This window comes from Pyrus communis, chromosome 2 (genome assembly GCF_963583255.1).
Source record: "Pyrus communis chromosome 2, drPyrComm1.1, whole genome shotgun sequence".
In the NCBI taxonomy this organism is placed as follows: domain Eukaryota; kingdom Viridiplantae; phylum Streptophyta; class Magnoliopsida; order Rosales; family Rosaceae; genus Pyrus; species Pyrus communis.
In genome coordinates, this window is record NC_084804.1 from 2,938,940 (window position 1) to 2,956,479 (window position 17,540).

General features: G+C 36.9%; 2 protein-coding genes across 2 annotated transcripts; one reads left to right on the forward strand and one right to left on the reverse strand.

The window, feature by feature from the left end:
• Positions 1-442: 442 nt before the first annotated feature.
• Positions 443-5,589, reverse strand: LOC137725549 (probable hexosyltransferase MUCI70). Its single transcript, XM_068464274.1, has 9 exons — positions 4,743-5,589; positions 3,949-4,188; positions 3,543-3,756; positions 3,266-3,375; positions 2,983-3,182; positions 2,536-2,639; positions 1,543-1,730; positions 1,262-1,461; positions 443-1,087 (listed from the first exon to the last, which is right to left on the reverse strand). The coding sequence occupies exons 1-9, from the start codon at positions 4,993-4,995 to the stop codon at positions 827-829; spliced, it is 1,770 nt and encodes a 589-aa protein (XP_068320375.1). The 5' UTR covers positions 4,996-5,589; the 3' UTR covers positions 443-826.
• An 8,168-nt stretch (positions 5,590-13,757) lies between these two features.
• On the forward strand, positions 13,758-16,660 carry LOC137726758 (L-type lectin-domain containing receptor kinase VII.1-like). Its single transcript, XM_068465716.1, has 2 exons — positions 13,758-16,223; positions 16,375-16,660. The coding sequence occupies exons 1-2, from the start codon at positions 14,135-14,137 to the stop codon at positions 16,461-16,463; spliced, it is 2,178 nt and encodes a 725-aa protein (XP_068321817.1). The 5' UTR covers positions 13,758-14,134; the 3' UTR covers positions 16,464-16,660.
• The last annotated feature ends 880 nt before the right edge of the window (positions 16,661-17,540 follow it).

Genomic DNA, 17,540 nt, shown 5'->3' on the forward strand with positions numbered 1-17,540 from the left:
AATAAAATGATTAAGAGCGTTGAATGTTGCATACGACGTCTTAATTAAAAAAAAAATTGGAGGTTCCTTGTTGCGGATAGACAGAGAAATCGTCCACTTTTAATTAAATTTTATAATTAAAATCATTCATATTTTTCATTCTCACTTAAGGATCATCGCTAAAGAATAGACAAATAAAAAATTGATTGAACAATTCTATTACTCAATAACATATGTACTCATGACAGTATACCGTCTTACCTTACTAACTGATGTACTCGTGTTTGATTGACAATAGACAAACACAACTTTTTGTTTTTTCAGATTAAGACTTAGAGACAAGAAAGAAAAAAAAGAAGAGGAAAGTAGGTTTTTTTTTTTGACAAACGAGAGTATTAGTTAGTTAATTGTTAGTTGTTACGGAGAAGAGATTCGGTGGAGATCAAATCCGCACCAGGGTTAATTCAATAACTTTCTTTAACTTTATTGATTTTTCAAATTAAAAGACATGAGTGTGTAGCTACTAGTATATAATTTTTTGCGAGTGGGTCGGGGTACAATGGTAATTGAAAGGGCAAAATGGGCCACTACATATGAGGGGGTTTTGGTAGAAACTAGCAACCCATATTATTTTTAATTTGGGAAAATTATACTTATATATATACAACAAAAAATTGATTAAACTTTGACAATATTCCGAAAGGTAGAAAGAATGAGGAGAAAGCCGCTCCATGTTGAAGCATAGCTAGGACACTCATCTTGCACGAAATCCTCCGTCCCCGCCGCCGTGAACGAATTTCGAAAGGGGGAGGCTTAAAGAATGATGTAATTTTCTTGAACAAAACTTTTAACCTGAATCAATGTCTCTACCACCGGCAACAACTTTGCGGTGACGCCTAGAGCCCGGCCTCCTATCTCTCCCGCGCCTTGGAGGCCTCTTAGCTGGGGCGTTTACAACCCTTTCGGGTGAAGTTTCGGTTGATGGTTTAACTGATGGTTCGTTACTTAAAGCTGGGAGTGAGGGAGGTGGTGGTGGTAATAGCGGTGGTGGAGGAACAGCCTTAGGAAGACGAGGAGCCATGTGCTCCAATACATCTCTATGATATTTCTGTAGACGACGAAATACATACATAAAATGCATCAAGGAACATAAGAAAAAGATAAATAATTGAACTGCAATTGCACCCGATGACCACCACACATCCTTCCCAAAGGGAAAAAAGGTGTTTCTTCGGTGTTCTTAATAACGACCATTTATCTTCCAAAACATATGCATGCGTACCTGAACAACAAAATTGCGCCTTTCACAGTCGTAGAACATACTGATAGTCCAGTTTGTCTTTGCCCGAATGTGGTCTCTCACTATGCAAAAACTAATTTGATCCCTGGAAGTAAAACGATCAACTTCATGGAACCAAAGACAAGCGGCGAGGTTGCTGATGGGGACATGCTCCCTTATTATAACACATCCTTCAGGAACGTCTGCAGCATGGCAAAAACACGAAAACTTATGGTAAAGTGAAACATAGACAATATGTTTTAGCATAGTGAAGTTCCACCTACCACTTGTAATGGGAAGCTTTTCCTCAGAATATGGGGTCAAACCTTCCCTTTTGTAAAATTCAACCTGGAAGTCAATAGAGGCATTGTCGTATTTTCCAGCAGCTTTATTTGCCTCAGCTTCCGTAAACACGTCAAAGCGTTTATAATGTCTAGAAATTGCAAAAGTTGCATTCTTTCTCCACAAGAACCTGAAATAAATGTTTGTTTTCACGGAAGCGTAAGCATTGATGCTGGTAAACCGGCTGAATAAAGATAGCACGAAAGAGCAAAAACTCACTTTGGACTGGTTACAATTTGCTTTTCAATCTGATGTTTCATATCCAAACGAAAGGGGTACATAAATGGACAGGATCCTAATATAAGTGTCGGAAGACTCAAATATCTTGTCGTGTTTCTACAGATTTCATCCATACTGGAGCATTATTTTGATTTTGTTCGCACAAAAGAAAACATAATGTCCCAGAAAAAGCAATATAGAACAGAAAGTTTAGCCATATATGACTAGAGTCGGACTAGTCAACAATGTGCGAGTCAAAATATATGGAGGGGCAAACATAAAGGAAAGTGAAATAGGGGAAGCAGCTTTTAGGACTCAAAGCACTGATTTTGTAAGTTGAGAAGCATATGATAATTCATCAACGTGCCACAGTCAGACGTGGTTGTAAGATGCAAAATTACATCAGAAAGAGGTAACCAGGAAATTGAACAAAAGATATCATGTAGAAAATGCACTTGTTTGGCAACATTACTATGATGGTTATTATTTTGCATCTGGGCGTTTGGAAGTTTCTTCTAAGAAAACCTGGCCAAAATGTTGAACAAGATACTGATGATATTCCAAACTAATTTTCTAAAAACAAAATTACGAAGACCTATTTATCATAATACTAAGCTTAAGCTATAAATTTTTTAATTTTGTTTTGGCGAAAAAAAATAACCTATAAATAAATTGATCTAAGGCTAGATATATGTGAAAATTTCAATCAGATATACCTTTCAAGAATTTGATATGGATCCACGACAAGTTCAAGTTTCCCATCAATCCATAAAGAAAAGCGGGCATTAGGAAACATCCTATGCACTAGAAGCTTGGGAATCTGCAAAAGATGTAATCTGCGTCAAAGTTTTGTCAAGGTATAACACATGTATATAAAACACAGCATTCGGCAAAGAAAGCCCCATTATCCTAGTGACACATTTAAATGCATGGAAACAGAACCATTCACACTAAACTCATTTGCTTCTTTTAGAGAAGCTTAAATGATATCTTATATGTTCCCAAATCATTATACTGCTCACTTGTGATCAAATTTTGCACAACATGATAAACACCTGTCTACGGATTTCCATAACCGAAGAGCCAACTTTAAGAAACTATAACCAAGGACAAGTCCACTCTAGAGTCGAAAAAATTTGTTTGCAAAAAATTAGAAATCTTACCTTCCCAGTGCGCCTTCCATCTGTGTAAGGAGGATTATGCACAACCACAGTTCTCCATATACCAACTTTCCGATCGCTGCCCATTTTTCCAGATGTCCTCAAGTAAGCTTCTGTCACATTATCTATAAACATGTAGAAGCAAACGGTCTCCTTGGAATAATCACTAATGTTCCTTGGCTGGTTTATCTCATCAAAATTTCCTGATGAAAACAAAATTCAATTGATAATGAATCCACCATATATATCTAATAAAAAGTTGAATAGCAAATTTACTGCATATTACCAAATATAGCCGATGCAACAACCACTCCATTACACTGCTCCATATCATTTAGGTCAACCTCATCCATATCATATCCTGTATTCCGCCCAGGTTTACTTCCTTTAACAAATCTGATTGATGCTCAAATCCGTCAAGCAAAATGCACAATAAACTTAAATGAGTAGAGCCAATAGAAGCTCATTATTACAAGACTAACTAATTCAAAAAAGAAAAAACAGGTATAAAAAAATAATATTAGAAAATGTGACGAAGGGAAAGCAAAAAGGGAGAAACATACCCGCAGTGCACACTCATTGACTCTCTTATATCATAAGAATCACTCCTTTGCTTCAATGTAGGGTATCCACCAAAATCTGAGCCTCCAAATTCTGTATCTCTTGATAAATTCTCTTCATAAATGTATGTTAAATTCTTAAGAACCGGAGAATATGAAGGGACCTTCGGCATCAAGGCTATGGCTTCTTCCACAGGAAGGTAACATACTGGACAAGCTGAAACGTAAAGAAGGAAGAAACTCAGCAACATCACATGAGTTGCTAACTTATCTTAGTGCCAAATATTCTTGCCATCTTGAATTTTAAAAGAACGTAATGCAGAATATTTTTCGAGAGAAGAGGAAGAGAGAGAGAACGATAAATCTGGAATAACCAAAAAAAAAAATCAAAGAAAATGTAGAAACTTACGTCGTGGTCCAGTTCTTTTTTTATCTGCTGGTGGGGGAGGCAAAGTGAATGTATTACATGGATGCCCAGGAGGAAGAGTGTAACCCAGAAAAGCAGCAGGAGGAGGAGGGGGCAACGCCAGCGGAAAAGCCATGTTGATACTTTGAGCTCCATGTTGTCTTGAGGATTCAGAAAAACTTAAAGTGATGCTGTTGTTAACACTAATGTTTCCGACATTGACAACCTCTTGTCCATCTTCACCTATAGATGAGCAGATAAGCATATATTACTTCCTTAAGCAAATCAAAGAGGTAATTTTGAGCTCAGATACACGGATATCAAGCTAAATACATACATAAAGCCCATGTTTATCAAGTAAACATCTTTCAGTCTAAGAAATGAACTTAGTACTAAAAATTTCAACTAGAAGAAGATTTTAATACCACCAGATAGGGAAGCGACACTAATGCAGATGAAATTCATTCTACACTGTCACTACTAGAAGCATCTCTTGAACAAAATGGTAACCTGGTAGGTAACTCTCCCAGCATGATTCACAAAGGCCGTGCGAAATGCATTGCTCAAGTTTAATTAATGTGCTAAGACTAATCGTTTACTCTCAATTACTCTAGCATTCAACCCAATTCTCTTCCCCAGCTTCAAAATCGAACTCAATCAACTAAATTACACTGAAGAATCGGTTCTATCAAAATCCAACTCAAACAATCAATACCCCCACATCAACACACACAACTAATACAGAACCAAATTAAATTCATAAAAATCAATCATGCACAGGAACACGAATACCGAACCTTTTCCAACGTACAAAACCCAGACGAAAACTGCGGCGGAGATGAGGCAGAGCAGCAGCATTCCAACCTTCTTCCGGCCGGCAAACTTGCAGATCCAATGGAACAACCTATCCTTCTCCTTGAGCATTTTCGACGGCTTCCTTGCAGATTGGATTGGCAACACTCCGTTGATGCTGTTGATGTTGTTGTTCTGTAGCTGTTTTTCCAAAGAACCATAACTCCCTGAGCGAATCCCCAATGACCCTCCAGTCATTGTTGATTCAAACCTTCATGTGCCCCTCTCATCTCCCTCTTCCTCCCAATCCCAACCCAATCATTCAAAAACCTCCCAAAAACCCAGATTTTTTTTCTCGATCAAAAACCCATACTTTCAACTACCCAACTCATCAAATCGGCCGCAGAATTAAGGGCCACTCCCAAATTTCACTGAATCACAAGCTCCCCTGCTGCCCAATTGCACTAAAAAAAACAACACTCAGAACTCAGCTTTTCCAAAATATCTGTTTTTTCTCGAATCCGAAAGCCAAAAAACAAAGTGGGAAGTGACGAGCAAGAACAAATATGCTTCTGGGAATCGAGGATTGCAGAAAACAAGAACAAAATTCTGCTCCAACCACTGAAAGAAATGAAATTTGAACTCTGAAGGGTGGAAAATTAAAAATTGGTGATTGGGTTTGTAGGGTTTATAGCATAAATCTAGGTTTTTATGAAATCTAGGTTTTTTTGTGCGAAGAAATCTGGGATCACAATTTACAAACAAATTGTAGTTTTATTTTATTTTATTATTATTCTGCTAATTTTGAGGTGATGACGGTGAGAACAAAATCTTGGATTATTTATAGTTGTCCACATTTGTGGAAATATTTCAAATGAAAGTAGGGAATTTATGACGTGCTAACCTGCGCCATGTACGTGATGTTAACCACAAACAGACGGCGTCCCCTTGTCTCACTCAGGTGGTATTTATCTTTCGTGCTACCGTCAGTTCAAATCAAGACGTCTGGCAACTTGGGGGAATATTTGTACTCTTAATTCTTTATTTTGATTGTTTAAGACGGTAAAATCATTTCTTACAGCTTAATCCTTTTGGTTTCTGGTTTTTCTATTGGTTAATCGCTTCGGTTCGTTTACAAATTCATTTTTATGTTTTCGAAGAAAACCACAGATTTCATTTATGAAATGGGCAAATACCATGTTCATGCAGATAAAAAACTGTTGGATTGAAATCCTTAACAAATACAATGACCACTCTTTTTCTACTTGGTTTGGCTGGATTGCACTAAGAAGTTATGGATATAGGATGAAAACTTGACCATACATGACAAACCACGATCTGTAATGTTTACTTGGACGTCCAAATGGTGCTACGGAAAGTACGAATAAATTAAAATTTAGAGTAACTAAAGTTAAAGTGCGCATGTAAGCAGGATTTAGCTCGATTCTAAGATCCAAGTGTACATTCATGATTCATGGTCAGGGTGTTTCAAACTGTTAATACACTTCACTCATCCTTGTACTAGATACAATGCAAGATCATAAGGTAAGTTTTCTATAAACATAATAACACACGATTTTTTGTTTTTACGTGTACAAAAGCTCATATCTATAATATTTTCAATTAAGAACTTGTCTCGTACTTTTATTTATCGACAATAAAAGTATTTGTGCAAGGCAATACGTTTCTCAATATGTTATTCTTTTGAAACGTGGACAAAGTACAGCAGGCTTCCAATTAATATAGAGCGTTTACCTTTACGTTCAACGTACGGTGTTTGATTCATTCTTCTTTCAGCATCATTGGTTTAAAAAATGAAAAAAAATAAAAATGAATATGGGTCGCCATATACTAATTAAACGTGATAACTTTGCGTGCAGCTTTTCAGGTCACTTGCCATGCTATTACTCAAAGGGAGCATAACTTTCATTTGATGCGATCTATCCTCTTGTTTATTTTTGTTAGATTTGGATAGTTTTGAATGCTCATAAATAAGTTAATCAAAATCAATTCAAATTAAAACGTGCAAGTTGCAAATTCATCAATTTGATGCAATATGGATAAGCACAATAGCCAAGGTTTAAAACATTCGTCAAATTCATTGCTTCAAATTATAGAAGGGTTTTATCACAATTACGATATAATTTGGATGAGAAATGCTAAGGAGATTTTTTTAAAGTGAGACTTTATATGAACTCTCTATCACCTAATAGTTTAACGTCAATTATATATCATTAGAAAATATTGTGCAAAAAACATGAATTGAAAAAAAGTCATACTTTTGCGCGAGTCTCCTTAAAAATTCTCGAATACTTTATATTTATATCTTTTATAGTGTTAATAGAATAACGTATAAACAGATAAATAGTGCTCGGGAGAAGAAAAAAAAAGTGTAAAAATCTTCTTCTTTTTTTTTTTTTCCGAATTACGTGAGCTCCTAAGTTAGTACTTAGAAATCGGGATTGACAAAACGAGACCCCAAGAGGTTTCATGGGTCATAACCATGCGTATGCAATCTCTAGCACCACCAAGCAAGTGGTCCACTCCACTGCCACTGTGGGCGTGGTGGGCCTGAATGTAGGAGTTTTGAGACTCCGAACACAAACATATGAATTTGTGATGTGTTGGTGTGTCATATGTTTTGCTTATTGTCTTGGTTTACTGCGGAGATAAACAGTTCAAGATTTTATATTCATTGCGTCATCTAATAAATCCGATAAGTATATAATAAGGTAAGTTCAAGTCCAAAAAACATGTCTCATGATGTATGTCACACCTATTGTTTACTCTCGTATCTTAGTTTCTCTAGGACCAAATAATTGTCTCAAAATGTGGGGTATTGTAGGAGTTTTGAGACTCCTATTGTCCCACATCGAGAAACATTGAATTGTCAATGGCATTTATATAGGTCTAATCCTTTATACTAGTAGTTAGGATTTGAACCATTTGGAAATGAATTGAAGGCTCAGGTCTTATGGTTGTGGGATTAGGTTTCTATAATATAGTCTAATACAATTAATATTAATTAATCATGACAAGGGCCTTGGAAGTTAAAATTAATCAGATTCATTAATTTTAATTTCGGATTAAGTTTTTAATTAATTTATTAATTAAAAAATGTTTTGATTAAGAGACACAACTCTTAGAAAGAGTTGGGTATTTTCAAATACGCTGAACAAGTACTTGAAATGGTGTGAAACAACCTATATATCTACAATCATAGTTTCCAAGTAGCTTCATCTTTTCTTCCTCTTTTTCTTCCATACAAAATTCCTAAAGAGTAAGCACACAAAACAATTCGCTAGAATTCTATAATCCAGTGCGGGTTGTAGAATTAGGTAGTTGTATCCTGGTAGAGCAAACGTTGTAGAACCACAAGTACAAGAGTGAGACGGAAATATTGTTTGAAGGACATAGCTTTTGTGCTAGCATCTACCTTTGGTTCATTCAAGTTAGTATCATTTTAATTTATGTATTTATTGTGTAATTTCATTATGTATTGCAAGTATTTTTGAGTAATAAAATATAAGTACTTCAAGTTCTGTATTTCTGTTATTTTTGTTTTTAAATTGTTCTCCACCACTGAAGTCATTTGGAAAGGCATAATGCACACTTATTAATGTCTCATTTGCGAGGGTAACTAATATGTTCTAAGACTGCTTCCATATAAATGCTTAACAAAAAAACACACTTATCTTGATCACTAACCATATTTGATATTATTAAATCCCGTTAATATGTTTGTCAAGATGGTGAAGTCGTGGTAGCCTGGTCCTCATGGACGTTGACCTAATTGCCAATTGCGAAGCACATTGGAAAGTTTGGGCACTGATTTTCAAATATTTAACAATACAGAGCAATTACCTGTCGTAAGGGGATTGGAAGGATTTAGACGTGGTTTAATTTTAAAAGCAAACATTATTTATTGAATATATAATATAGATAATTAGTAATTAGTGGTGACCTTGTTCTAATTAATTATTCATGTCACCGTTATCTTTCTATAATTTGGTAACAAATGAACGTGGCACATGCAGGTAGCATCATTTTCATAGTGGGAGAAAGAGACTTTGGAGCTTTATACATAGATTACATTCCTTGTAGAAGGAATGTTAATAAGACTCTCTCAAAAGTAAGATTCTTTATAAGTTCTTCGTTACCTTATATTTTTAGCACAATTTATGTGCTAGCTTTATAAAATACTGTGCAAAAACGTGAGGTCATAAAGAGTACATGAAGAACCCAACTTTAAAAGAGTCTTCTTAACATTTCTCTTCCTTCTTATACAATCTTCATCCATCAGTTTAGTGAAGTTGATGACAAAAAAACCAAAGGGCAAGACGAAAGTCATGCATAGAGATATTGAACGACAAAGAAGACAAGAAATGGCCATCCTCTATGCATCTCTACGATCTCAACTCCCCCTTGAATATATCAAGGTAAACTGGTTATATTTTTCTTTGACAATTGAGCACATGAACTATGTTTCCTTATATAACAAAGTTGCAAGATAGATGCTTGAAACATCAAACAAATTAAAAGCAGAATATAACCAATTCGAGAATGTAGATGCTTGAACAATATCATCTCATCATCATCGACTGGAATTGAAGGGGAACGCCTTGAACCGTGTGTGAATAATGTCGATTGGGGTTGAAGGAGAAGTCTAAACTTGAGTTGAGACTGACAGTCCAAATAGTTGAAAAGATTTTAGTCATGTTACGATGTAATTGAATCCATACTAAATGTATGAACTCAACTAAATAACAACTTATAACCCAACATTTAATATGAGTGGTAAAGTAAATTTTTTAAATTTTATTTTGGTGCGGTTTGATCGGTTCAAATGGTTAAAACTGAAACCAAACTGTTTTTCTTCTCCTGCAGCTTAATTTCGACCGAAACCATTTCAAAACTGTAAAAATCAAACCGTTTGATCCGTGTTCCGATTTCGGTTTTCGAAAGTGCTCCCCCCTACTTATAACGCTTCCTTGGTGACTGACCAGCACGTATGATTGATTTTTCACTTTTCACTTCTCGACTTCAAGTGCCTCTCCATTTTCAAACTTATTTACAGTCGCATGCATGCTCATGCTAACATATTGCTAGGTGGCTGCCGCAGGTAAATTAAGGCACGTGGTCATTAAATTAATTCGGTTTTAAAAGTGTTTCATTACGTGTTAACTTTAATGATTAATCCCTAATCATAGAGCAGTCCCGCGCGCTTGCTCACTGTTTGGTAGAATTTGTTGGTGGAAGGAAAAAAATATAAAAATAAATAAATTATCTTCATATAAGCTGGTATGCAATCTGCAGCCGCCATATATCTGGATACTGGATTGTTGTTGCCAATTGGTTGTCAAAACCATGTGATGCGTTGGTCGTGCACACAAGTCTCCGTTCGCAGTTTTTATATCCGTAACATAATATGTCTTACTTTTAAAGTAAATTAATAATAAAATAAAATAAAATTCACATTGGAATAATAACATTATATGGCTATATTTCAATACACCGAAAAATTACTCAGACACGGGCTTCTTGCTAACACTAACAAACGAACCATGATAACCATTTCTTATTTGCTTACCAGAATAAAAATTAGTGATGATGATGAATCAGATTATGGTGTTGTTTAATCAAGCCAGCAACCTCCCAAAGGTAGCAAAGATTAGTCTGAACTCTGAAATGGTCACTTAAACCCGTTTTGGAAAACCAAATCTTCAAATTATTTAATTGACCACTGATTATGATAGGCCACCAAGTCACCATCTCTTTTCCATTTGAGGTGCTTAAACCTTATTTTAATTATATTTTGAAAATTATTAATTTAATTCATTAAAAATCTACTGTCACATCCCAGCCTGGGCCCTCACCACTTCTCGGGCTCGATTCCACCGTAACACAATATTATCCGCTTTGGGCCCGACCACGCCATCACGGTTTTGTTTCTGGGAACTCATGAGCAACTTCCCGGTGGGTCACCCATCCTGGGATTGCTCTTGCGCGAACTCGCTTGGCTTCAGGGTTCCTTGTAAGATCTCACATCACCCAGGGGTGAGGATCCTGTAAGCCTTATATGTATATTCCCATCTCTACCTAGTATGAGGCATTTTGGGAGCTGACTGGCTTCGGGTTCCATTGGAACTTCGAAGTTAAGCAAGTTCGCGCAAGAACAATCTCAAGATGGATGACCCACTGGGAAGTTCTCGTGTAAGTTCTCAGAAACAAAAGCGTGAGGGCATGGTAAGGGCCCAAAGCGGACAATATCGTGCTATGGTGGAGTCGAGCCCGGATGTGGTGGGGGCTCGGGTCAGGATGTGACAATTTGGTATCAGAGCCAATCCCTGACCGGATGTGTGCCGACGAGGACGTCGGGCCCCTAAAAGGGGTGGATTGTAAGATCCCACATTACCCATGAATGAGGATCTTGTAAGCCTTATATGTATATTCTCATCTTTACCTAACACGAGGTTTTTTGGGAGCTCATTGGCTTTGGGTTCCATCGGAACTCCGAAGTTAAGCGAGTTCGCACGAGAGCAATTCCAAGATAAGTGACCCACTGGGAAGTTGCTCGTGAGTTCCCAGAAACAAAGCCACGAGGGCGTGGTCGAGGCCCAAAGCGGACAATATCGTGCTACGATGGAGTCAAGCCCGAAAAGTGGTGGGGGCCCTGGCCAGGATGTGACATCTACTACATAATCATACAATATATTTCTTTTTTAATATAGGAAAAATAAAAAATTATACATCTCTCTTATTCATATCCACACTTTATATCACTAATTATACTAATTCATATTCTCTACTTGCAAAAATCAAGTAATTTGTTGGCATTAGTTTGTTGCAAAATGTTACTTTACCTCTACAAATATTGTGAATAATGTTATAGGAAAGTACAAGTCACACACTCATTTTTACCTCCCATACATCTTTGTTAATTTTTTACCATTAGTCTTCTTCAATTCATTTTATTTGACGGCTAAAAATTGAGAGAGACGTGTGAGAAGTAAAAAATAGTGTGTGAATAGCACTACCCATGTTCTATCTTTTATACTTTTTCAAGTTTTAGGTTGGTTTCCATAATTAAATTGTCAAAAGATTCTTTTCCCTCACATTGCATTATGTATTATAAAATTGAATCATTTTATGTCTTTTATTTATTTGTTCCATATGACCATTAAATTAATGATGTGACATATAGTTGACCGTTTATAGGTAAAAGCAACACGCTTAAACCAAATGAACCAAACTGTTCGTTTATCGTTTTAGAATTCGAAGTACTGAGTAAAAGCTTAAGCTCCATGATGCCTAGTTATGGTTCATGTGCGCATGTGTGCCAGTGCTTCAACATAAACTCAAAAAACAATCACTCACTTGTCACGTTATCAACTTAAAAATGATCATGCTAACGTCATAAAATAGAAATTAATACAATTTTAAATTCACATAATACAATATAAAAAAAATTAAATTCGTAAACATTTTAAAAAACCCTTAAGACTTGAAAAGTGTAAAATGTATTCAATCCTAAATATAATAATCAAATGTTTAATTAATTTTCATTCTGACTTTTCTTTGTGTTCAACTTGAGAGGTATTATTCTGAAAAAAAGAATTTGAGAGGTATTAACTTGGCCAACCAAACCTAATTATCCCCAAAGTAAAAAACAACTCTTTTTCCATTCTCAATGTATGGTAGCAGATGGATTTTTCTGGGATGTCCAAAGTACATATTATATATCAGCCAACTAGGGTTTAATAATTTGTCCCCTTCTCTTCAATGGAGAAGATAGATTTTTCAGTATATCGAGAACACAATTTGATATATTAAGCGTTGAAATCATTTATATTATAACATTTTATGTATCTATCCATGTTCAGAATGCATTTAAAAGTTTGTTGACAGAGAGTCCAACGGCAGCTAGAAAAAGGCATCCATTCCATTATGTTTTGTGTACATTTTACTTTATTTATTTGATGGCGGTCGTTCTGGTTCATACAAAATAGACATCCATTCCATTCACTCTTCAACCTCAATTCCAGATTTTTAATCTGGATTTTTCCTGGAAACTGGCCAACGTTTCTACCGAAATAAGGCATCCATTCCATTGACTCTTCAACCTCAATTCCGGATTTTTAATCTGGATTTTTCCTAGAAACTAGCCAACGTTTCTATCAAAATAAGGCATCCATTCCATTGACTCTTCAACTTCAATTCCAGATTTTTAATCTGGATTTTTCCAGGAAACTGGCCAACATTCTACCGAAATAATCAATATGCCATTTTGGTATTCATGGCAAGTGAATTTTGTCTTATGACTATTTTGATTTTAGTTTGGTGTTAGAGCTGAGGTTTTGAAATTAGTTTTACGATATTGTGTTGATACCAGTTTGATGATGGATAGATGTTGCTTTTTTTTTTTCACTAAATTTTGTTTAATAAAGTGATAGAAATATAGAAGGATCGAAGAATCAACTCATTTCCGTTCAAACAAAAATTCTTTTAATCTAATTCAAAAAAGAAATGCAAAGGCGAAAAAGATGGCAACACTAAAATGTGATTAAGAATCCGAATAAACAAAGGAACAACTAATTTTTCCGATTCTTAGACCAAATAAATTTTTTTTGGTCGAACTCAGACTAAATAAGTTGACTTAAATAAAATCACACTTAGGAGGACTTTTATTCGATCAGCCGATGGCTTCTTTGCCCTTTGAAATTTCAACTCTCAAGAAAGAATGCTGCTGTTTTGCATGTTCATGGTGGCCTTTCGAGTCGGCAAGTGTGCCTTCAGCCAGACAGCAAATCCCACCTCCTAACCCTACCATTTTCGTAATTAAACCCATCTCCAAGGGCGAAAAAAAAAAGAACGAGGATCCTCTCCGGATTCTTTTTATGAAAATCCTAGGAATCCTCACATCTTAACCGTTTATCGTACAACGTATGACCAGTTTTTATCAGGTACTATTTGTGTTTAATTTTAAATAAAAAAAATTTAAATAATTTCTGACAATATGATGTACAATGATTGATTAAGATGTGAGAATCCTTTAACTATTTGGATTCGGACGCGATTCAAATCTGAAAAAACAGACGCATCTCCTGACCTGGAGTGCTTGACCATGCACTCACTCACCTTAACAGCTAATGCGAAAAGGACAAAGAACACTTCTCTGCGTCCCCTGCAATTCTCCTGTTTCATTCACTTCCCGAAACTCCATGTGTGACCCTTTACCTCCCTCCTCCACCTTTTTCAGCTTCTCCCCTTTTACTTTGGAGATTCTGGACTACCCCAATCTTCACGGCCGGACATTCAGCATCAGTTATAGTCGAGCGACTCCACCAACTGGTCATCTGACCTAACTCACGTCTTCTACTTCCTTAGTTTCTCTACAATGAACAAAACAAAACCAAATCCCAAACCTCTCCTCCTCGTAATTCTACTACCTTCGATCCTATCCTGCCAACCAGCTTTTGCTGTCGACTTTGTCTTCAACGGCTTCAACTCCTCCGACATGTTGCTCCTCTACAGCAACGCCACCGTCGAATCTCGAACCATAACGCTCACAAACAACACCAACTTCTCCATCGGTCGAGCTCTCTACAAATCCAAGATCCCTACCAAAGAACCTAACTCATCGTATGTATACCCTTTCTCAACTTCTTTCATTTTCTCCATTGCCCCTTACAAGAACACACTTGCCGGTCACGGCATGGTCTTCATTTTTGTGCCGCAAACTGGCATCAAGGGGACGAGCTCGAGCGAGCATCTCGGACTCTTCAACTTCACCAACGGCGGTAGCTCCGACAACCATGTTTTCGGTGTTGAATTTGATGTGTTTAAGAATGAGGAGTTCACGGATATTAGTGACAACCATGTCGGCATCGATCTGAATTCTCTTCAATCTGTCAAGGCACACGAGGCAGGGTTTTGGCCGGAAAATAGTGATGGAAGTGATGAAAAAAGTTTCAAGAAATTGAAGCTTAATAGTGGGGAAAATTACCAGGTTTGGATTGATTACAAGGATCTTTTGATCAATGTTACAATGGTGCGGGCCGGCGCAAAAAGGCCGAAAACACCGTTGTTGAGTTTTGGCTACAATTTGTCTGATGTATTTTTGGATGAAATGTTTATTGGGTTCACAAGTGCAACGGGGCAGTTAGTTGAGAGCCACAGGGTTTTGGCATGGAGTTTTAGCAATTCCAACTTTTGGTTGAGTGAGAGTTTGATCACTTCTGGTTTACCTTCTTTTGTGCTTCCAAAGAGTTCGATTTTCGCATCAAAAGGTTTCATTGCAGGGATCACAGTGGGTGGATTTTTTGTGATTTGTATACTTGCTCTGTTTTCTCTGTTTTTGGTCAAGAGGCATAGGAGGCTAGCAAGGGAGAGGGAGGAAATGGAAGATTGGGAATTGGAGTACTGGCCACATAGAATGACTTATCAGGAAATCGAGAAGTCGACGAAGGGTTTCGATGAAGAGAATGTGATCGGAGTTGGAGGCAATGGGAAGGTTTACAAGGGTGTTTTAGCAGGAGGGGCAAAGATCGCGGTGAAGCGCATCTCGCACGAAAATGATGGGATGAGGGAATTCTTGGCTGAGATTTCAAGCATTGGGAGGTTGAAGCACAGAAATTTGGTAGGGTTGAGAGGTTGGTGCAAGCGAGAGAAAGGTAGAATCATGTTAGTGTATGATTACATGGAAAATGAGAGTTTGGACAAAAGGGTTTTTGATTGTGATGAGAATAAGATGTTGAATTTTGAAGACAGAATTAGGGTTTTGAAAGATGTGGCTTCAGGGGTGTTGTACTTGCATGAGGGTTGGGAATCCAAAGTCCTACATAGGGACATTAAGGCAAGTAATGTGTTACTTGATAAGGAAATGAATGGGAGGCTTGGGGATTTTGGGTTGGCAAGGATGCATGGACATGGTGAAGTCCTCGGCACCACTAGGGTTGTCGGAACGGTAGGTTACTTGGCCCCGGAAGTGATCCGGATGGGGCGAGCATCAGAGCAAACCGATATATTTGGGTTCGGGATCTTGATTTTGGAAGTGATGTGTGGGAGGAGGCCTCTAGAGGATGGGAGGCCACCTTTGGTGGAATGGGTGTGGGAACTTATGGTGCAAGGAAACTTGTTACAAGCCTTTGATGAGAGGCTAAGGGCTAGGGGAGAGTTTGATAAGGAGGAAGTAGAAAGGGTTTTGCATTTGGGATTGTTGTGTGCATATCCTGACCCAAATGCTAGACCGTCGATGCGACAAGTGGTTAAATTGTTGGAGGAGAAGAACAACGATCAGCCGGACGAGTCGGAAACTGAAGACATGGATGCATATTTGCTCCGAAAGTTGCAATCCAAGGAGATGTGGTCGGATTTTTCACAAACTTTTGGGTATGGGTCACATTCACACCCAACTTTTGAAGACATCGAGCAGTCCATATCCACTTCAACGTCTCTTTCTTGGTCCAATACTAGCATAGTGGAAGGTAGGTGAATCTCCATCATTCACCAAATGGAAAGGGTAACTCTTGGGTATATATGTATTGTAGCACACTTTACCACAGAACATGAATGAGTTTGCACAAAGATCCTTGTGTTTTTGCAATCTATTTATCTGTTCACAATTTTTGAACTTAGGTCTCGATTCATACAACATTATGAGAAGGATAATCAAAAAAGTAGAACGAGAAAATCAACTCAGAAGATCGGTAGCATCCCAACTATAGAAAGCATGTTCACTCCGCAAGGGTAGGACTCGGTGAGATTTTTGCTATGAGAGAAGCTCTTTGTCTTTCTATTTAAAGACACAATTGGACCATCATTACTAGGACCATCGATGTATCGTGGGCTTATTATATTTGCATTGCCTCTTTGAAAGGCAGGTAACAATATTTGATCAACTATCATATTATTAATCAAAATTTGCCAGTTTTTCTTAATAATAATGTTATTCTTATCATATTATTATATCACAACTTTATGACCGAGTTGGACATGTCATGTCACTTAATTATAGTATACTTAAATTTCTATACAAGTTTTACTAATTTTTATTAGTTTTTCGTGGAAATAGATATTCATTTGAAGGTTTTATAATCAAAATGGTCTACGAAATTGACATAACTCCTCACTATTGGTCCTGGAAATTTGCAATCGATAAAAGTAGTCCTTAAATTTGTCAGCCGTCAATTATTTTTGATGAGTTATGCCAATCTCATAAACCATTTTACCTATAAAACCTAGTTTGAATAGAATGGAGCTCAAAATTCAAGCAAACCACAATATACCAGAAGCTCAACATTAGGCTCAACAACAAAACAAAACCAACCTCATTCTTACTTACACGCAATTTTCCTGCAAAATAAGCAGAATTTCCTGAAAAATACTCGGAATGGAGCTCAAATTCAATGAATTCTACGATCTACCAGAAGCTCGCCAAAAACATAATCAATCGCATTATGCTGGCTACTTGCATTCAGGAAAGGCCACACACTTATTTCTATCATTTGATTGTCTTCAATCCATGTGATTCGACGGTTGAAAATTAAAATGTAGTGTAAGAAGTAAAAATGAGTGCGCTTCAAGAAAATATACGAATAAGTAAGTATATAAAGATATGCTTATTTCCAACAAAAAATAATAATTTGGTTGACAAATTGCCAAGGGATTATGGTCAAATCAGACGGAAAAGTGTGCATATATATATAATAGATATAATAGTTCTAACCCTAACTAGCCACAGTCCATCAAACTTGTGCAATTCTCTTGCTCTCTCAAACAAAGCCATGAAAAACCAACGAGTC